The sequence below is a fragment of the Chinchilla lanigera genome, unplaced genomic scaffold, assembly GCF_000276665.1.
Source record: "Chinchilla lanigera isolate Chin_1 unplaced genomic scaffold, ChiLan1.0 scaffold00080, whole genome shotgun sequence".
Lineage (NCBI taxonomy): Eukaryota > Metazoa > Chordata > Mammalia > Rodentia > Chinchillidae > Chinchilla > Chinchilla lanigera.
In genome coordinates this window covers 4,836,818-4,858,955 of record NW_004955481.1, presented here as the reverse complement: position 1 = coordinate 4,858,955, position 22,138 = coordinate 4,836,818, and the positions used below count along the sequence as shown (strand labels likewise).

The window sequence follows — 22,138 nt, the reverse complement described above, 5'->3', positions numbered from 1 at the left end:
AGTGGCGTGAGCGCCTGCCTAGCAAGTGCAAGGTAATGAGTTCAATTCCCAGTACCACAAAAAAAAAAAAAAAAAAAAAAAAAGATTGTATTGTCTTATTCATAACAACTCAGTGTTAAGACAATTTAAGCCAGTTTCTTCTTATTTGAGCTTTTGGTTGGAAGACTTTATATAAAGGATTTTCTATAGAGTCTGTCATTCTTGATGCCATTAACTGCTTGAAGTCCATTTTCCAAATCATCTACTACAGTATTTTAAACTCTGGATAAATGAAGGGGTAACTAAAAGGAAATGTCATTTTGAATGCATGACACAAATCAGAACATACTGAAGTTTTGCTCTGCTCCTTTGACTCATCTGTAGGCCTACTTTTTAAAAGCCAGAGTAGTGTCAGGTTACAGACATGAATTCTGTTTTCTCAAATGTACCAGTTTATTGAGGAAAACTGTAACAAAACATTTCTTTTAAATTAGTGTCCATTCATACTTTTAATATATTTTGTTTCCTGCTAAGCACAAACTGGATAATTTCAATATCTTTTTAATTATTTCATAATTGTAAGCATCTTACATTGGGCTCAAATTGTCTTTCCAGTTGCTTAAATAAATTGGTTGAGACTAATGTTTTTGTTTTGATTTTTGACACAGGGTAGCTCAGTCTAGCCTTGAACTTACTGTGTAGCTCAGCTGGCCTCAAATTTACAGTAATCCTCCTGCCTCAGCCTCACAAGTGCTAGGCAGGTGTCCACCACCACACACCATCTTAATATGATAGTATGTGTTACTTGAACACTAGCCATTGGGAAGATGTGATAAATTGGAGCTTTTGTTATTGTTATATAATTCTTCTGTATTGTCTAGAAATTTTTCCTTCATTCTTAAGTTTTAAAGACTTTGGCATCAAAAAAAAAAAAAAAGACGTTGGTATCTATTGACACATGCACACATGCATCTGTTCGATGTGACCAAATGTAATAGATACAAGTCTGAAAGAGATTACCAAAAATTATGGGTAAACCTTGTTTTCTTTTTCTTTTTTTTTTTTTTTTTTTTGAGACAGTCTTGCTATGCAGTTCAGGCTGGCCTTGAGCTCACTTTGTAGCCCAGGCTGATCTTGAACTTGCAATGATCCTCCTGCCTCAGCCTCCCGAGTGCTGGGATTACAGGCATGCGCCACCACGCCTGGCTAAACCTTGTTTGCTTAAAAGTAGTTGTTTTCAAACTTCTCACAATCTTCTAGAACCCTTTTCCACATGGTATCTTAACTGTGGCACCTCAATTTAAAAAACAGATTTGAAATGTTTTTTCCATTTCTTCACTTCTTTTTTTTGTTTGTTTTTCTCCAGTACCGGGAACCGAACTCACAACCTTGCGCTTGCCAGGCAGGCGCTTTTGCCGCTGAGCTAAATCCCCAGCCCCCATTTCTTCACTTCTAATAGCAGCTTATCAAGTTAATCAATGAGAACATTGGGATTTACATGGTCATCACTGTATGATCTCATCCTCAGTGCTCCCAGTGTTTGTTTTGGTTGCCCAGTATCAAGAAAATCCTAAGCCTGGAGATAAGTAGTAGTTGCTGCTCTGACCCTACTGCAGTTTTTTTTGTTTTTGTTTTGTCTTTTTAAGACAGGGTCTCACTATGCAGTTCCAGCTGGCCTTGAGCTCACATTATAGCCCAGGCTGGTCTCAAACTTACGACGATCCTCCTGCCTCAGCTTCCCAAGTGCTGGGATTACAGGCATGTGTGCCACTATGCCTGGCCCCTACTGCAGTTTATTAACAGTTACCTTACAACCTCACCCAACTTTTCAGTTACATAAAAGTAACAAGAGAGCCAGGGATATAGCTCAGTGGTACAAGTGCCTGCCTGGCAAGCATGAGGTCGTGAGTTCAATTTCCGGTACAAAAAAAAAAAAACAGAAAAGATTTATACATTGGTCTCAGAGAACACCACCACACACCATCTTAATATGATAGTATGTGTTACTTGAACACTAGCCATTGGGAAGATGTGATAAATTGGAGCTTTTGTTATTGTTATATAATTCTTCTGTATTGTCTAGAAATTTTTCCTTCATTCTTAAGTTTTAAAGACTTTGGCATCAAAAAAAAAAAAAAAGACGTTGGTATCTATTGACACATGCACACATGCATCTGTTCGATGTGACCAAATGTAATAGATACAAGTCTGAAAGAGATTACCAAAAATTATGGGTAAACCTTGTTTTTTTTTTCTTTTTTTTTTTTTTTTTTTTTAAATAAAAAAAAATTAAAAAAAAATTTTTTTTTTTTAATTTTTTTTTTTTTTTTTTTTTTTTTTGGTTTTTCTCCGGTACCGGGAACTGAACTCACGACCTTGCGCTTGCCAGGCAGGCGCTTTTGCCGCTGAGCTAAATCCCCAGCCCCCATTTCTTCACTTCTAATAGCAGCTTATCAAGTTAATCAATGAGAACATTGGGATTTACATGGTCATCACTGTATGATCTCATCCTCAGTGCTCCCAGTGTTTGTTTTGGTTGCCCAGTATCAAGAAAATCCTAAGCCTGGAGATAAGTAGTAGTTGCTGCTCTGACCCTACTGCAGTTTTTTTTGTTTTTGTTTTGTCTTTTTAAGACAGGGTCTCACTATGCAGTTCCAGCTGGCCTTGAGCTCACATTATAGCCCAGGCTGGTCTCAAACTTACGACGATCCTCCTGCCTCAGCTTCCCAAGTGCTGGGATTACAGGCATGTGTGCCACTATGCCTGGTCCCTACTGCAGTTTATTAACAGTTACCTTACAACCTCACCCAACTTTTCAGTTACATAAAAGTAACAAGAGAGCCAGGGATATAGCTCAGTGGTACAAGTGCCTGCCTGGCAAGCATGAGGTCGTGAGTTCAATTTCCGGTACAAAAAAAAAAAAACAGAAAAGATTTATACATTGGTCTCAGAGAACTAACCAAGCTGGTTTTTTTTACTTTTTTGGTGCTGATACTTTAATCCAGAGCCTTGCATATGCTAAGCGTAAACTTTACCACTGAGCAACACAGGCAGCTAGTCTTTTCTTATTTATTACTATGTCTCCAGATACTGTCTACAAAAATAAGTGATGCTCAGTTACTTGTAAATATGGCATGAAGCTACTAGTTGACCTAGTAGCATAGTATTCCAAAAGTGGGATACATTTTGTCATATATACATTTTTGAATGTGAATCAGTATTTTAAATAGATCCGTGTAAAGTTTGGATAAATTGTTTATGGAACTCCTAAAGTACCTCAGTAGAACCAGATTCAATAGAGCTCATCTTGAAACTGAATTGTTAATGTGTGTGTACATATTTGTGTGTGTGTACACAGAGACCATAAAGAAAGTGAAGATAATCTTAGCTGTATAGGCCCAGCTCATAAATCAACATTTTGGCTTTTACGTTAAACCTAGAAACATGCATACAGCTATTAGGGTTTTTTTGGTGTTTTTGTTTTGTTTTTTTGGTTTTGGGCCTTTGATTTTCTCTTTGTTATCAATTAAAAACAGATTAAGAGAAAATTTTAAAACTTCATCATTTTGTTGGGTGTGATGATACGCACCTATAATCCCAGCACTCAGAAGGCTGAAACTGAGGATCATTGCAAGTTCTAGGCCAGCTGGGCTACATAGTGAGCTCAAAGCTGTCCTGGACTACATAACAAGACCCTGTCTGAAAACAACAAACATGGGCGAGGGCATCATTTTGTATAGAGAAATTGAAGTTTAGAACTTTTTTCTCTCTTGTCCAAATAAGATCAGATTGTATATGTAATACAGATATCCTCTACCTATATTGCTAAAAACTTACCAAAGTTCAGGGGTCTACCAGGGTTTTTGTGTTTAGTTTTTTGTTCTCCCATCTGTAAATGTATTTGTCTGATAGATAATACTTCAATTGTCTTTTCTATTTAGATTTGCGATTTTGGATTGGCCAGAGTGGAAGAACTAGATGAATCCCGTCACATGACTCAGGAAGTTGTTACTCAGTATTATCGGGCTCCGGAAATCCTAATGGGCAGTCGTCATTACAGCAATGCTATTGACATCTGGTCTGTTGGGTGTATCTTTGCAGAACTACTAGGTCGAAGAATATTGTTTCAGGCACAAAGTCCCATTCAGCAGGTATAATTTCACTTTAAGGGCTTAGTAAAAGCCTTGAATTCTATTACAGATTTGAAGGAGGAAACCATCCTGTACTCCTGCCTTGGGCTTACTTGTTGTACTGTCTAATTTGCTTTTAGCAAATTCAGATTCACTTAAAATTCAGAAAGTTATAAAGCTGAAGATTAGAGAGAGATTCATTTTGTAACTTATGAGACTATTAGAGGATGTGTTGACTATTACCTGCACTGATGCGTAGCAGCAGACTGCTGTAACAATATGCACAGGTGTAATCTTCAGTTGTTAGAGGGCTGCTGTTCTTTCTAACTGAATGGCTCTGACTTGAAAATGTATTTGGTGACTTAATGCACTTATGCTGTGTGCTCAGAATATAAATTTTTAGTGTGTATTTTTTTTTTAAGTCTGAATGTCTAAAGAAATTTATAGTTTTTATTACTGGGCTAAAACATTTAATATGGAAGAATGCACTAGGAGACGATTAAAATATAGCTTTAAGAAATCATTCATGGCTGATGCTATATATAGCTCAGTGGTAGACCATGTGCTTGGTTAGCATTCATGAGACCCTTGGTTCAATTCTTAGCACCATGAAAAGAAAGAAAAAAAAGAAAAAGACTAATCATATTACTTTGTCTTTTTAATTACCTTTATGCTAATTTATTAATACACATACTTTCTTGGGATATATCATATTTTTATTCTTAAAGTTTAACAATAGTCTTTGCATGAAAGAATGTAATAGCAATGACCCCAGGCTGTGCAATCATTGGTTCAAAACCTAACTCTGCCACTTACTAGTGATTACATCTTGGGCAAGTGACTTAACCTCTCTCATCTTCATTTATTTATTTTGTGGGGGAGGGGGGATCTCTTCACACTGCAGATAAGTAAAGTAGCAAACCTGAAAATAAGGCTTGGCATGTAGTAAGCACTCACTGAATGTTAGTAATTATGATACAGTTGGTGTGCCAGGATGTTAGGGCTACTGCAGTAAATAAAATAAAGTTAGTCCTGCCTCTATGAAACTTTCACGGGAGGGATAAATGTACAAGCCAGGCATGGTGGCATACATCTGTAATCCTAGCATTTGGGATGCTGAGAGGAGAAGCACCACAAATTTGAAGGCTAGCTTGGGCTACAATAGTGAGTTCAAGGTAAGACCCTGTATCAAAGCAAACAAACAAATTAAAATATATAATCCAAATAATGATACATTCTAAGAATGAAAAAAAAAAATACGACACCAGATTAGGGATACAGAATGATAGCAAGCAGGCTAACATTTCATCCATGTGAAATGAAAGAGTAGGATACTGAGAGAGTAGGATACTGAGGAATATTCCAAGAAGGACAACACAACCACCATAATATAGCCCTTAAAGAGGAAAACCTGTAGCACATTGGGAGGATGATATGATCGGAAAGAGCCCGTATAGATAGGATATGTCAGAGGGAAAGAGAAAGACCTGCCCTTCATGACCTGATAAGCACTTTGGACTTTACTATAAGTGTAATGAAAAGCATTTTGAGTAAAGGAGTGTTAAGATGTAATAGTTCACATTGACTACTGTGTAACTTTATAAATAAATTGATGCACTTGACCACTTTACTATTCAATTTCTTTAGAAAATAGAATGTAACAGACTTACATGTAAGACTGTCATATCTGAACATAAGCTGTCATAAAATGAATGACTATTACCTTACAGAAAAGCTTAAAGACAGTAATAGAGATGTTCAAATCCTATGTCTTAAACAAGGATCTTGGGTTGATGTTGAAAAGAGTATGTAAAGGAACACAGACTAACTGGAATGGAATTCAGATATCTTATTTTGTACAGAAATACATAAGTCTTGAGCTTGCCAGTCTAACAGCCATTAAAGGAGTACTCATATCTATTTATTGTCATTACATTTTAGGGTGAGAATCAAGGTATAGAATAGAGATTCTAACTTGTATAAGAAAGTGGTTATTTTCTGTTGCTTTTTTCTCTGTATCTTTGAGGAATAAATACCCTAAGTACTAAACTACCAGCGACTTCATAACAGATGTGAGTCATTTTGGACAATGTTCTGGTTGTTTCCCTATGTGAGTCATTTCCTTCTGCCTTTAGTGTGGTGGTTGGAGACCTAAAAGTATCACCTTCACACTTTTCCCAGAGAAAAGTGTATAAGAGGTCTTTCCTCGGTAGAAAGCAAACTTCTTAAGTATCTCCATTAGTGAAGCTAATGGCAGTGGAGCTAATGGATGCCCCATGGTTTAGATAAGTGCATAAAATTGTGTTCACTGGGTAAGTTTCTCATCCTGGAGGGATCCAAATAAAATGCTATTATTAATTAGGTTATGTCATTAGAATAATTGTAGCATTGCAGAAAATTGATAAGGTAGTTTGCTACCTACAAAAACTTGTTTCCAAGAGACCATTTTATCAGTCTTATTTGTTTGCCCAGCTACCTAAATGTGGCCTTATTCAATATCAAAGTTTTTTAAGTAACACAGTTTTCTGCCAGTGTACAAGATTTGTAGCATGACTAGAATGTAAAGATTGTGTACTGCCCCAAACATTGTGAGCTTAGCTTTCATTTCAGATATGATTGCTTTGAGTATTTATGCAATCACATATATCTGATTTGTGGATTCACCTCTTAATGAGCTTGAATCCATTTGAAGTATCAGAATACATTCATTAACTCTTTGAAAAGTACAATCATTAGCCAGCATGAGAAGAGCATTTCACCTCTAAAAGAATCATAGATGCTGTGGTATCAGTCAAGATCGGGCATGTTCAGGGTGGTATGGCTGTAGGTGATGCTGTGGTACAAGGGTTACAGCACATGCATTGCTCTAGTCTTGCATTCCATGCTTGTCAGAACATACTTTCTTTTTTCTTTTGCTTTTTAATCACATAGATTCCTAATAAATGTCCTTGTTGGTTGGTTGGTTGGTTGGTTGGTTTAATAGGCCAGAAAGTAAAAGTAGAGGCTCCTGTCCGTGAATCTAGAACTTGCTTGCTTTAAGGTTTCTCTCCCCAGATATGATCCTTGTTTCTGAGTCTGTGATTTAAAAGTATTGAAAGCTTGTTCCGTGCACTGACCTGGCCATCTCTATTCCATGTTTCCTTGTAGTTGGATTTGATCACGGATCTGTTGGGCACACCATCACTGGAAGCGATGCGGACAGCTTGTGAAGGCGCTAAGGCACACATACTCAGGGGTCCTCATAAGCAGGTAAAGTCGGGGAAGGGTCTGCTAACTGTTGGGCAGGAATTCTCTTCTAAAAGAATAATTTATTGAGAGTTCTTAAATGGGTATTGTAGATTTTATTTATTTTTTATATTGTGGCCCCTACAGAAGAAAATGTTCAAGTTTTGCTGAACCAAATAAAATATGGGCATTCCCAATATCGTAGGAGAAAATGCATATTTTGTAACACTTGCTAATAAATGATCCTTGGCTTTATTTCTCCTGGCTTATTGATATGTCTAGAAAAAGTGATTGGAGGCCAAGCTTTGACCTAAGTATGTGTGTACCATTTCCAAATACTGAGCCAACATCCCCTGATAACTCTTACTTCAATGAGGAATTTGAAGCTATTACTGTTGTACCTTTTTTTGAGACAGGGTCTCGCTATATAGTACAGGCTGGCCTTGAACTTGCTTATGTAGCCCAGGCTGGCATCAAACTCATGGGGATGCTCTTGCCTCAGCCTCCTGAGTGCTCGGATTACAGACATGCACCACCTTGTCTAGCGCTTTTTTTGGTTTTTTGAGATAGGGTCTCGCTATGTAGTTCAGGCTGGCTTTGAGCTCACTGTATAGCCAAGGTTGGCTTACCTTAAACTCACAGCAATCTTGCCTCTGCCTCCCAAGTGCTGGGATTACAGGTGAACACCACTCCCCCCACAATTGCTGTTGTGCTCTTGCCAAACAAAATCAGATGTGAATACTGTTGGAAAGGAAGTATGAAGACAAATTGCCAGATTTGTGGTGAGGTTACTTACAACCAGCCAGGTCAGCCAGTCTCCTTTGGACAAAACATCTTAATACTATGAAGAGAGAGTAAGAGAAATATTTTCCTAGGAACACCAAACTGAAACCAAACAGATAAGGTTTAGACTCAAGAGCTGGCAGTTAATTTTCCTGAGTTTTGCCTTGGTTTAAGTTGGGCATTTGGATGATCTGTTTGGTAGTACCAAATAACAGACTGACACTCATCTTGCACTACTAGCCAGACATTTGGTCCAAGTCTTGCCTTCCCCTTACAGGTTCCTCTGTGTAATTCTAGTAAGTCTAGAGCTTCAATTTTCAGGCATAAAGGGCAAGCAGTGTGTTCTCTTCTAAGACCAGGCCAGGCTAGTAAAGATAGATACGTGCTTATATTTTAAAGCTCATCATGGCTGATAGCCAGTTGTTATGGCTTGTGTCTAGATGTCCCCCCAAAGCCTCATGCAGTTATGGGGACTCATGCAGTCAGGGGGCAGGCTTCTAGAGTTTTTGATTGACTCGTGGTCCAGTGCTGGGATTATGGGTGTGAATGCTACACCCACCCTAGGCCAAGTATGGACTGAAACCTCCACAAACCGTGAGCTAAATAAACCTTTCCTTCCTTAATTTTGGGTGTCAGGTATTTTGTCTCAGCAATGAGAGAAAAGTAACCAAGACAGAACTTGGTACCAGAGAAATGAGGTCATTGCTATGACTATACCTGACCATGTGGTTCAAAAACCTTTGGGAATGGCTTGTGGGAAGAGTTTGGAAAGGTTCAGAGATGTAGCCTGAAAGAGTAGCACTGGATGCCTTAGGCTGTTCTGTATGGGAGATTCTGATTAGAGCTCAAAAGACCAGAAGGCTGGTAGAAATTCTGCCAGTAAAGACTGAGTTTGGGAATTTCAGCTGGAAAGAAGGGTGTTGGACTCCAGACAATGTATGTTATGGCTTGGCAGAAAGTTTGTCTGCAATTTGCTCATGCCCAGGGATTTTGCCTGAGACTAAGATTAAGGGTGGCAGACTAATTAATCTGGCAGAAGAAATTTCAAAGCAGTCGAATGGTGAAGTGGTGCTGTAGCTATTGTTGGGGGCTTTTAGCCAGATTTATGTTGCAAATTAAAAACAGAGTCCAGCAGGATGATTTAAAACATTGTACATTTGGCCAGGAAAAAGCTCCAGTAAAGTTGTGGACTGCAAAGATAGAGCTGAGGAGATCTTGATTGCTGAGAAGGAACAGGAGAGTACAAAAGATGGCTGAGGGCATCAAGAGAAGCAGTAAGTTTCCACTCTTTGCAGCGTCAAACCTGCAAAACTGAAAGACTTTGCTTTGAGGAGAAAGCCACAGAGCACCTTGTTCCAGAATGGTGGTGGCAGCTGCACCAGGTTCCAAAATGGTGGCAACTGCACTGGGTTCCAGAATGGTAGCAGCATAGACAATTTGTTCCTCAGAATCAGGTTCAAAGTGCTCAGCAATCCAGGCACTTGACCCCTACAGCCAAGAGAGAAGAAAGCCTAGCTTCTGCTCCAGCTGGCAGCAGACCTTGGCATCACCCACATAGTGCTGGGTTTAGGTGCATGCAGAATGCAAGAGTTCTGGGGTTAACAAGGCTTCTACCTAGATTTCAGAAGAAGGCCTGGGAGGCCGGGCAGTGTGTGAAGCTGTGAATGAGAAGCCAAAGGTGCAGGGGAGACCCCAGAAGGTTAGAAAAGCCAGGAATGTGGATCATCTCAGGAAAGTTGTATGGAAGGAGCAAAGCAGGCCCAAGAGAGAAGCCATGGGAGCTACAACCATCAGAAGTTCCCTAGGGATGGAGCCATCCAAGCCCTATGGAGTTCACAATTTACCACAGATTGCCTCAGAAGTTGCATGTGGAACTACAAGACTTTATATTTGCCCTGCTGGATTTTGGACTTGCTTTCATCCCAATGCTTTGTATCCCCCCCTTTGTACCTTTTGGGATGATAATGTTTATCTTGTGCCACTAAATGTTGGAAGTGTTTAACTTTTCATTTGTATGGGGGCTCATAGCTAAGAGTTCACCTTAGATCTCAGAGCAGTCTTGGGGCTTGGATTTTTCAACAATGCTTAAACTGTTAGGACTTTGGCAACTCTTAGAGATGGACTAAAATGTCTTCTGCATAAAGGGATGTGCATGAGTCTTTGGGGGACCAGGGGCAGAATGTTATGGTGTGTGTTTAGATGTCCCCCCAAAGCCTCATGCAGCCCTGGGGGCTCATGCAGTCATGCAATCATGGGGCGGGCTTCTAGAGTTTTTGATTGATCTGTGGTTCAGTGCTGGGATTATGGGTGTAAGTGCTATACCTACCCTACGGTGGGTATCCTGCATACAGTATAAGGGAGGAAAGAGGCTTGCTCGTGCTCCTGCCTTTTTTGTCTTGTTGCTTTTGCTGTTTTCCACCACCATGAACTATTGCCCTATGCCATGTGCCACTCTACCTTGAAGCCAGCCGAGTATGGACTGAAACCTCCACAAACTGTGAGCTAAATAAACCTTTCCTTCCTTAATTTTGGGCATCAGGTATTTTGTCTCAGCAGTGAGAGAAAAGTAACTAAGACACCAGTCGTGATGGTGCGTACCTGTAACCCCAGCATTCTGGGAGGATGAAGCAGGAAAATCACAAATTCAGTCCCAGCCTGAGCAAGACCTTTATTTCAAAATAGAAATTAAGAAGAGCTGGGAGGGGCTGGGGATTTAGCTCAGCGGCATAGTGCCTGCCTAGCAAGCGGAAGGTTGTGAGTTCGATTCCCGGTACTGGAAAATACTCAAAAAAAAAAAAAAAAAAATGAAGAGTTGGGAATGTACCTCAGTGTGAATGCTTAGGTTCAATCCCTATTACTACTAAAGAAAAGAAGGGAGGAAAAAACAAAACCAAAAGAAAGGGGGGCGCTAAGGGGCTGGGGATTTAGCTCAACGGCACACTGCCTGGCAAGCACAATGTCATGAGTTCGATTCCTGGTACTGGAAAAAAAATTAAAAAGAAGGGAGGGAAGGTCCCCTGACAGTTAACATGTTTCTGTTGTATTTAGTTTAGAACTATCAAATAATTCAGTGCCTCAACACCCTTGGAATAACATAGTAAGTCTTAACGTATAGGGAGGTTCTATATTGCAGAATGTGCTAACAAGATCCATTATGTTCCATTAGTCATCTTCAGAAATATCAGTTTGTCAGTACCTCATGGTAAATGTGTCCTTGGAAGTAGCAAAGTAATTTTCCTCTTTCACAGACTTCCTCAGATCAGTAAATCTAACCTGGCTAAAGATAGCCCATAATGATACTAGCACTTCGGAGGCTGAGGCAGGAGGATTGTGAGTTTAAGGCCAGCCTGGACTACGTAGCAAGCCCCTGTTTGAAAGAAGAAAAAGAACAGATAACCAATAATAAAATGTGGTGAAGATCAGACAACCTGGTACTACCCTTCCATCTCTAGAGGCGTTTCAACTATTGCTTATGGTTGCCAACTAATGAATCCTGTGTCAAAGAGTTACAAAATAGCAGCTGAGAGAGCAGGACTTCCTGTGTCTAGAACAGTTCAAAAATATCGACTACACCAAAAATCACTGCACTCCTTTGAGCATCCCAAGCAAGTGATCACTTTACTCTTAGAAATGTGAAAATCTGGCAATTTTTAAAACTTAGAGTTTGCAATTATATAAAAATAGTAAATGTCAGATTTTCTAAAACTGCTGGGAGTGGTGGCGCAAGGAGGATCACTGCAAGTTGGAATTTGAGGCGAGCTTGGGCTACAAAGTGAGCTCAAGGCCAACCCAAACTGCATAGTGAGAACCTATCTCGAGAAGACCAAAAAATCTAAAACAAACATGAGAGGGAAGGAAAACTTAAGGTTCCTTTTTTGGGGACAGGGGTAGTACTGGGGATGGAGCCCTGAGCCTTTGTACTGAAGTACATCCCCAGCCCTTTTTTATTTTTTGAGAGATCATCTAGCTGAATTGCCCAGGATAGGTTTAAGCTTGAAGTCCTCCTTCCTCAACCACCCAGAGTGCTAGGATTACAGGTCCAGGGAAACCCATTTTTCTTTAACCAACAGACAGAGATGTTTACAGAATTCTTTTTAAGTTTTTACACGAATTAGCCTCTAAGTAGTAATGCCCTTGGAGTTTCACTCATCACTAAGCTTCTTATCATTTTGTTTATCACTAAGTTTCTTGATGGCCTAAGGGAGCACCACAGAAATTAGTGGTAGCCCTGGCTAGTCTTGGTGTCAGAATAAGTACTTTGATGGGGCTGGGGATATAGCTCAGCGGCATAAGTGCCTGCTTGGCAAGTGCAAGGTCTTGAGTTCGATTCCCGGTACCAAAAAGGAAAAAAAAAAAAAAGAATAAGTACTTTGATTTTGAAGAGAAAATTGGAAGGGTGAAAATTAGGAGTCCATTTGTCCTCAAAAGCTAGATTCTATATATACTCTAAACAGATTGCCAGTTTTCAGTTTTACAAGTCTGTAAGTCTTCCTTTTTTGCTTAAGTCAGTTTGAACTTAGTTTCACTGGAGTTTTAGCTAATATGCCACACAGAAGTATGAGTATTAACCAACCAATACAAGTAAATTAATCTGAAGCAGTAAGCTGACTTTCAGAGGATAATCAACTGCATTCTATGTATACTTGTATTCTTTAAAACAAGTCCTAATAAACAGCACATATTTATGTATATGAATAGAAGGGTAGTACCACGTTGTCTGATTTATGTATATGAATAGAAGGAATAAAGTCTTTTCTTTAGATGGTTTTTAACCAGTGCTGGAAATGGTCTCTTTTGACGGGTGGTCATAGTCTTTAAATACTAACCCTGTAGGATTTTATAGTTTAGGCCAAGCTGGGTGTGGTGGTACGTGCCTGTAATTCCAGCACTTGGAAGGCTGAGAGAGGAGAATCACTAGGCGTTTGAGCCCAGCCTGAACTGCATAGCAAGACCCAGTGGGGGAAGGGGGAAAGGAAGGGAGAGAGGGAAGAAAGGAGGAAGGGAGGGAGGGACGAAAGAAGGAAGGAAGGAAAGAAGGAAGAAAGGAAAGAAGAAAGGAAGGAAGGAAAGAAGGAAGGAAGGAAGGAAATTATATATCCATGATAGTAGGCTGTAAATGGTTCCACTTTTCCTCAGTATAGACATTATTTTCAATCTACATTTGCTATTTGATCTTTATAACTGCTCTCAAGAGAAGCTAATGGGCTCTTGAAACTCTTTTAAGTCACCAGTCAGATTTAGCCTTTTCACTTTCCACTGTCCTTCCCAACCCCACAGTGCATACCCTGTACACCGTTCCTTGGCCTGTTTGCAGCTGCTGGAAGGTTTTCCTATTCATGTTACAACTTTTTACGTCGGAGGTTGGAAGACAACCCCACACACAAGTATATTTCGTATATATAGCCACATGGATATTTTTTCAAGTTCAAAAAGTTCATTTGGCCCCCAAGACGTACAGTATCACTTTTGTACCTGTGTGTCTCATGACTGTTCTGCAAAATGCGTAGTGCTCCGCTCAGCGCTACACACAGTTTGTGTTTCTCTGGACTGCAGTGATTAAGGCTGTGGTGTCACTCTCAGGCTCAGCACATTGTAACATGTTGGATGGTGTCCCAGGAGCTGTACAATACAGTTTTCAGACAGATTCAGTATGAGTCTTGGCCCTACCAGTAACTCACCTTATGACCTTACGCAAGTTATTCAACCTCTGTGTACCTCCATGTATTCATAGAATACTGCCTAGCATATACTAAACAATAAATACTCAGCATAAAGTGATCACTGACACAGAAAAAGTCTGTGTTTTCTAAAATTACACCTTTTTGGGGTAAATGCAAGGATGGTTCATCTATAGAAAAATATTTTAACATCTTGATTTTTTATGAATATCAGTTGATGCAGAAAAAGCATTTGATATGGTTTGGTCCTTTATGCCTTAATATAATAAGAAATCTCTACACAAGCCTATTGAAATTTTTAAGTGAATTCCCTTTAAGCTTACAAACAAGGAAAAATGAGATATATAGCATATTTCTACTTACTATAAATGAAAATACTTGCTCTTGCTACCTCTTAAAAAAAACTAATAATCTTCATGGAAACTGCTTAAGCTAATTGGAAGTCTTCATGGAGCAAGCTCTATCTTACTGTATTTACCCTAAATTACTTAATTTAGAGGTTGGGGATATAGTCCAGTGGTAGAGCACTTACTTAGCATACTTGAGGCTCTAAGTTCAATCCCCAACACCATTTTTTAAAAAAAGTAATATTAGCTTATATTTAAATTAATGTGTGATACTTTTTAAAAGTCATTGTAAGTTTTTGAGTCTGAATATAAAAAGAAAAACCAAGCTTCATTTAACTAGCTCTCGCTTAAGTAACTACTCAGAGTTAGATGCAGATAAACATTTTTGTTAGTAACAATCTCTAACAGTAATTAGAAGTTTGCTTTATACTAGGAATTGCCCAAATGCTTCTTATATATTAGTTCATTAAATGTTCACAACAGCACTGTAGTATACCATTATTATTCCTTTTTACCCTTGGGAGGTAGAAGATTCAGAGCTTAAATAACATGCTTATATTGAAATCCACATTTCAAAAATAGGTCTCTCTAACTCCAAAACCTGTTCTTAGGCCAGTGTATACTGCCTGGCACCTCCACCTCCACAGGAGATTTTTTTTTTTTAATTCCACTTGTATATATGAAGTAATAGGTAAGTACATGTAAAACGAAATAAAAATTGTGCAGAGAATTAGTCATCTTCAAGTACGACCCTTAATTCCAGTCTTTCCAGTCTCTGCTATTAGTTTGCGAAATCTTTCTGAGCACTCCTTCTATTCATATACATAAATATGTGCTGTTTATTAGGACTTGTTTTAAAGAATACAAGTATACATAGAATGTAGTTGATTATCCTCTGAAAGTCAGCTTACTGCTTCAGATTAATTTACTTGTATTGGTTGGTTAATACTCATACGTCTGTGTGGCGTATTAGCTAAAACTCCAGTGAAACTAAGTTCAAACTGACTTAAGCAAAAAAGGAAGACTTACAGACTTGTAAAACTGAAAAGTCACCTGAGTTCAGGCCCTGTTGCAATTTGGGTTGTCAGATGATGTTCTTTGCCAGGAACCCAGCTCTCTGGTCTGTTCTCCTATGTTCTGACCTCATTTTTCAACACTCGTTTGCAAAGAGGACCAGCAATCCAGGCCTCCTTTTACTACCATAGCAGTCCTTTTAGAATGAGCTTCCTGTATAACTCCATAAAAAATATTTGGAAAGTTTCTGATTCAGTTATGAATGTGTTTGATTATGAGTACTGAAAAATCTTTCTTATAGTGATTTTTAGAAATGAGTTTTCTGAGAGCCATGGTGCACACCTATAATCTCAGCTACTTAGCCATTTAGACAGAAAGATTGCACGTTCAAAAGCAGCCTGGGTAATTTAGCAAGCTCCTGTCTCAAAATTATAAAAATAAAAAGTATCTTAATGTTAGAGCACCCCTGCATTCCATCCCCAGTACAACCAGAAAAAAAAAAAGAAAAAGAGTTCATCTTTTTCCTATATTAAATCCACATGGCCAGGCACAGTGGCACATGCCGATACTTGCAGTTATTCAGGAGACTGTGGCAGAGCACACAGGGCTTCTCGCCCAAGTCTAGGAGTTCATCCTCGCTTCCCATCACTGGCAGGTAATCATAGTCATTAATAGAGCACTCTTCATAACCTTCCTGTCCTTGTGAGGCTGGCATCATCACCTACTCTCACCTCCACTGCTTTCTTTTTAATGTATTTGCTGGGTTATATCTTTAAAAAAAAAGTGAAAGGGGTGGGGCACTTAAATTTCCAGATAACCATAAAGTGCACTCACTTGATTTTTCTCAAGTCCCCTGACCATATGCAGTCATGTTCAAGTTTCACAAATCTTACCTTCTAATTTGTTCTCTACCCTCCATTCAGTGGGTCTGGAACTGCTTATTTACCTGTCTTTCTTGGGGCTAGGGATTTAGCTCAGCGGCAAAGTGTCTGCCTGGCAAGCACAAGGTCGTGAGTTCGATTCCTGGTACCAAAAGAAAAACAAAAACAAAAACATACTACCTGTCTTTCTTGCCCACCAAAGAGATCTTATTCATCTTTGTTGTCTAAACACCTAACCTGAGGCCTAAACATTTTGATGAATGTTAAATGGTTAGCAACAATGTTGGTAGGTAAGGATACCTGTGCTGGTACAATTGTTTAATAGATAAGAAATCCAATGCTCAAGTAACTTACAAGTCTAATGATGGCAGAATTAGTATTTGAACCCACACCTTCTAGTCCTTATCCTGGTATTTCCTTCCCTAAACTGTAACATACTTCTACTGTAAAAATAAGGTAACTGATCCACTCACTTTGGTTAGTAAGAATTATGTAGAATTTGGCTGTCAAACCAGTCAAAAGAGGGGTAGCTATTTAAATCAAACCAATAATCTTTTTTTTTTTGGTCTTTTTTTTTTTTTTTTTTTGAGGCAGGTTGTCACTGTGCAGTTCAGGCTGGCCTTGAGCTCACTTTGTAGCCCAGGCTGGTCTCAAACTCACAACGATCCTCCTGTCTCAGCCTCCCGAGTGCTGGGATTACAGGCGTGTGCGACCACGCCTAGCTGGAACCAGTAATCTTGCAAGAATATCAAATTACATCACTTTACACACAAAAAAGTTTTTTCATGGACAAAAGCAAATTAAGTTACATTTTCTATCCATTTATCCCCTTATCTAGTTCAGGCTGGACTCGAATTTGTAGCAGTCCACCTGCCTCAGCCTCTGTAGTGCTGGGATTACAGGCGTGTACCAGCACTCTGGACTCACCCCCTTATCTTTACTAATACAGATAATTTCAGAGCTACAGTGATTCACATATTGTTAAATAAAAAATATTTCTCTATCTGCAAACATGTAAGTGTAACAAGGAATAATAGATTGGCCTACAAATATTTAAATACCAACTATATATGGGTCCTATGAATTTAATGATTTCTACCTGTAATAATCCCATTAAGTCTGATAGTTTTAAAATTAAACTAAACTTCAGCGATTATCTAGTCCAACCTTCTTACTTTTATATTTAAGGATACTGAGGTCCAGACATGTTGGCTTATCTAATTAGTAACAAGACAGACCTACAGCCCCCAACTAATCGTATCTGTTACTCCTGATTCTGCAGAAAATGTCCCCATGGTAAACCAGCACCTCCTGCCAATTCTGAGATGTCCTGCTGTTGTTCTTGTTGGATTTCCCAACGTGGCTTTCTCGTTGGAAGGAGGCAGATATGTGAAATACTTGGTATTGGTAGTTGTCATAGGAGGATTTTGAGCTGTGCTCCAGGTCCAATAAGATCTTCCAGGGTTCTGCCTCCTGTTTTGGGTGGTGTGGCGACCTTGACCAACAGGAAACCTACTGATGTTGCCACTAGTGTTGCTCCTACTGGCATTATGCTGCTTAGGTGGCAGGAGTTTTATTTTGAATTTTTATCCGTTGATAACCTAGAACTGTAAGACAGGATCCCTACAGGAAATACAGAAGAGTTTGCCAGTAGGAGCTGCTTCTGACGTGCCTCTAAATTAATAATAGTGTTGTTCGGGGCTGGGGATTTAGCTCAGCGGCAAAGCGCCTGCCTGGCAAGCGAAAGGTCGTGAGTTCGGTTCCCGGTACCAGAGAAAAACCAAAAAACCAAAAAAAAATAATAGTGTTGTTCTAGTGGTCACCATAATCAGTCTCAGCTTCCGTCCCTTCTTACCTCCCTCCTTCCCTTCCTCTCCCTCTGTCTGTCTCTCTCTTGTCTCTGTCTTTCCGTCTGTCTTCTCCCCTTCTGTCTGTCTCTCTCCTCCCTGTCTGCCTCTGTCTCTCTACCTCCTTCTCCCCCTGTCTCTCTCTGTGTCTGTCTCTTTGTTTCTGTCTCTTCTGTCTTTGTCTCTGTCTTCTTTCTTCTCCCCATCTGTCTCTCTGTCACTTTGTTTCCACCTCTGCCTCTTCCCTGCTGCGTGTCCTTCTCGCTCTTCTCTCTCTCTCTCTCTCTCTCTCTCTCTCTCTGTCTCACCTGCTCAGGGTTCTTCTCTTCCATTAAATGTAAATGCTGTGCCTCCAAATCAGTATGGTGAGTAGTGTCTGCGGAAGAGATCAGGGCTGGATGAAGGTGATACCACTGCGTTCATACATATTTTGAAAACTCTGTTGAGGTTCCCCCCAACCCTAGAGATAGTTTATTATTATATTATTATTATGTAATCATAATGAAGCAGTCTGGCCATTATGCAAGACGGGAAGCCGCAGAGAACTATGAAAGGCTGCTCTAGTCTGATACTGTTTCCTGAAAGTTTAGAGTTACAAGGAACCCCTGAAGAAATATTTACAGCTAATAGAAAAGACCAGATTCAGATAAAATGTAGTTTGTGGCTTTGAGCCTCTGCACTTCCCAAAGCATAGTAAAGTGGATCCCCCTAAAGTTAGGTTAGTTATTTTATTTGGTTTTGCTTTTGTTAGACGTGAACCCAAGGACTTCTCTGCTTAGGCAAGCACTGTACCACTAAGTGGGTCCTCATTCCAGCAGATTAGTTTCTTTTAAGCTAAGCTTTGACTTCGTTGTTATCTGAGCTGATTTTTCCTAGGCTTTGGCCCACCAGATTTGTCAGGCCACCGAAGGGTCAGGAGTAGGAGGCAATTCTAAACGCCATTAGGAAAGGCATTTACCGATATAAGAAATTAGTTTCTTTTTAAAAATTTAATAATTTGAAAATCATGGCAATAGTGAGGCCATGAATTTAGAATTTTTGAGACTTGGTGAGGGGAGGAAATGCCAAAGGTTAAATTAAGCCACTAGAAAAAGTATGTGTAGACATTTTTGTTCCTTAATTCTTCCATTCTTACGTTAGAGATAAAGAATTTACTTGTGTGAAAAGCAGTGGTGCTCTTCACCCACTCTGTCCCCCTCCTAGCAGTGATACAGAAGTTTATAAAAAGCTCTGACTTCTCACAGAAGCAAAGCCATCTCCCTGCCTCAGTGCGCGGAGACAAGGCATGGCCTCGGGGATCCCTCTGCGCGAGAAATCAGTGCTACACACAGTTCAGGTGGAACCAGCCAGAGCAAGGGTTTCTTTTTAGAAGAGCTGATAAATTCCTATACCCGATAGCTCCTTTAGAACTACTATTTTAGCACCTTTATGGTAATTTTGCTCTAAAATATACTTTGTATACTTTATATGCTTAACTTTGCATGTGGCCAGAATTTTAAATCCTTCTTCTCCCACCCATAAGCATATTTGGTCTTCCTTTCTTGCCAAAGCACTTAGATACACGACCAACAGGAGCCACCATGTTTACTGGATCAGTTGTATTTCTCAGAGGCTCTTTTATGCTCTGACCTACAGCGAATCATCATGCGGCATGGTATAAAATATGCGACTGGAAGTCAGTGACAGTTGTTGCTTATGCAGAGTGGCTCGTGAGGGGAGAACTCGTCCCTTTTCGTGATAGACATACTTGTGCACATGCCTTTTGAGCTGGCTATTTTTTTTACTCTATTCCACATCTACATACACAAGACTCAATGAAATATTTGAATTTTATTTTTTCACAGCCATCTCTTCCTGTACTCTATACCCTGTCTAGCCAGGCTACACATGAAGCTGTTCATCTCCTCTGCAGGATGTTGGTCTTTGATCCAGTAAGTAGTGCTCATTTTTATATTTCTAAAAATACACATGTTCTAAGATAAGCATTCTGCTTTTAATAGATTGGCAATGTAAATGATGGTGTTTCATTCCCAGTGTTGATCTTAATCATGCTTAGTCATGTTATCAATCCTTTGAACTCACTCTGTAGCCCAGGCTGACCTCAAACACACTGCCTCCTGCCTCAGCCTCCCAAGTGCTGGTATTTACAGGTGTGCACTACGACACCCAACAGGAACTATACAGAAATTCCATAAAGGGAGTTTAACACCAAGTTGAATCAGGAGGAAAATTCTTCAAGATAATCTGAAAAACTCTGCACATTGTTTTTGTATAAAGAAGCATTTATTTTCTGATTATTTGGGCAATGGTTGGAGTTGCTACCTTTTCTGTTGGTGGTACATAATCATAGCACAGTTGGGAGACTGAGTCATAGAATCCAAGTTCAAGCCCAACCTGGCACCTTAGTGACCTAGCAAAGCCCTGTCTTAAAAAATAAAAGCGTTGGGGATGTAGCTTATCACAGAGGCCCTGGGTTCAGTCCCCAGTACCACCAAAAATGAAAGGAGTATAGCTTTTCTAAATTCTCTTTCTAGACTGAACTCTTCTGTTATGTAATACAAATTGCACTATAAGTTCAGCTCTTCATTTATTCACTCATCCGAAGAATATTTATTATTCACATTTATACCAATAATTATTGAAAGAGAAGACTCAAAAATGGAATCACTTAATGAAATAAATAGGACACATGTGTAAATACTGCATTATTTCTCTGGTATGAAAAACCAAAAGTATAAATAAGGACCAAAATGTATACTAGATACTAGGAAATAGGAAGAAAATAATTCAGATGCGAAGTGGACCAGGGAGGAGGGAAGGGGAAAGGAAGGAAGAGAAAAGAAAAACATATGGAAACAAAGCTTTTGAAAATAAGGAGGGAAAGAGAGATTGAAGGGAGGGTAGGGGAACAGGGAAAAAAGAATCGTTATATCCTGTACAGGTGTAAATTCCCTAGATGAATGTGATTGTTACTATGTATATACCTAAAATGTACCAATAAACTTAATTTTTTAAAAATGGTATCACTTAAAAACGAAAATGAGCCGGGTGTGGTAGCGCACTCCTGTAATCCCAGCACTTGGGAGGCTGAGGCAGGAGGATCATTGTGAGTTCGAGACCAGCCTGGGCTACAAAGTGAGCTCAAGGCCAGCCTGAACTGCATAGTGAGACCCTGTCTTAAAAAAAGAAAAGAAAAAGGGAAAGAAAAAAAATATATTATTTGACAATAACACAAAGAAGTCAAAATATAAAACACAACAAGTATTTAAGTGAGTAAAAACACCACCAAATTACCAAAGTTACTAAGATTCCATTGGCCTGTGTTGAGAAAAGAGAACCTTTCTCATGAGAAAACTGTCCACTGAGATCATAATCCAGACATCAGCATGATGAAATTATGGCTAAAAAGTGCTCTGTTTGAGGTACAACTTCCGGAGAACTAGTCTAGGTGCTATTACTTGGGAGATCAGAAACAAGCAAGGTGACTCAGTAATGTTGTGACAGATCACTACAAAGTGGATTTTTGTTTTTGTCTTACCTGGCTTTGCTTTTTGCTTTTTGTTTCACAATAGGAGGAGTTGAACCCAGAGCCTCCCAGATGCTAGGCAAGCCCTCTACTGCTGAGCTACACCCCCAGCCCTTTTTATTTTTTATTTTGAGACAGGGTCTTGCTAAATTGCACAGGCTGGCCTCAAACAGAATCCTCCTGGCTTAGCCACCCTAGTAGGTGGGACTGCTCCCTAGTAGGCATGCACCACTGTGACAGCCTATTTTGTTTCCATTTTTTACTGTGGTGTGCGGTGTAGGGAGTGATACTGGAAACAAGACAAAGTGTCAGCTCTTGCTTCCGTGGTCTCCTTAAGGTCAAGTTCCCACCATTAAGGACAATTTCGGTCACATAATTTGCATAATGAGGTAGTTGATTTAGTATCCTTAGTTTGCTATTTTATTTTGCAAGTTTATCTACAAAGATGTCATATAAAGAACCTCCTTTTATATGGTTAATAAAACTAGAGCTGCAGAAAATTCACACATCCAAGGTAATGTCTGTGCGTAGAGGATTTTGCAAAGGCCCTAGGTTTAAATTTTCCTTCTGTGTGTTAGAAATGCTTTATTCTTTATGTTCTGTTTAAATTAGGATCCAAAAAGCGTATCAGTCACCTATACCAGGTTTGCCTTTAGTGCTTGTCGCCATTGTTGTTATTGTTGTTTTTGTGCTACTGGGACTTGAATCCAGGGCCTCCCCAGCCCTTT

At 39.5% G+C, this 22,138-nt stretch overlaps 1 protein-coding gene across 1 annotated transcript in view; it reads left to right on the top strand.

Annotated features, from left to right (window-relative positions):
* Window positions 1-22,138, top strand: part of Nlk (nemo-like kinase) — a 145,294-nt gene that overhangs the window by 114,779 nt on the left and 8,377 nt on the right. Inside the window, exons 6-8 of the mRNA XM_005402771.2 lie at window positions 3,921-4,130; window positions 7,257-7,358; window positions 19,729-19,815. Coding sequence (XP_005402828.1) covers window positions 3,921-4,130; window positions 7,257-7,358; window positions 19,729-19,815 — 399 coding nt within the window. The remainder of the gene's footprint in view (window positions 1-3,920; window positions 4,131-7,256; window positions 7,359-19,728; window positions 19,816-22,138) is intronic.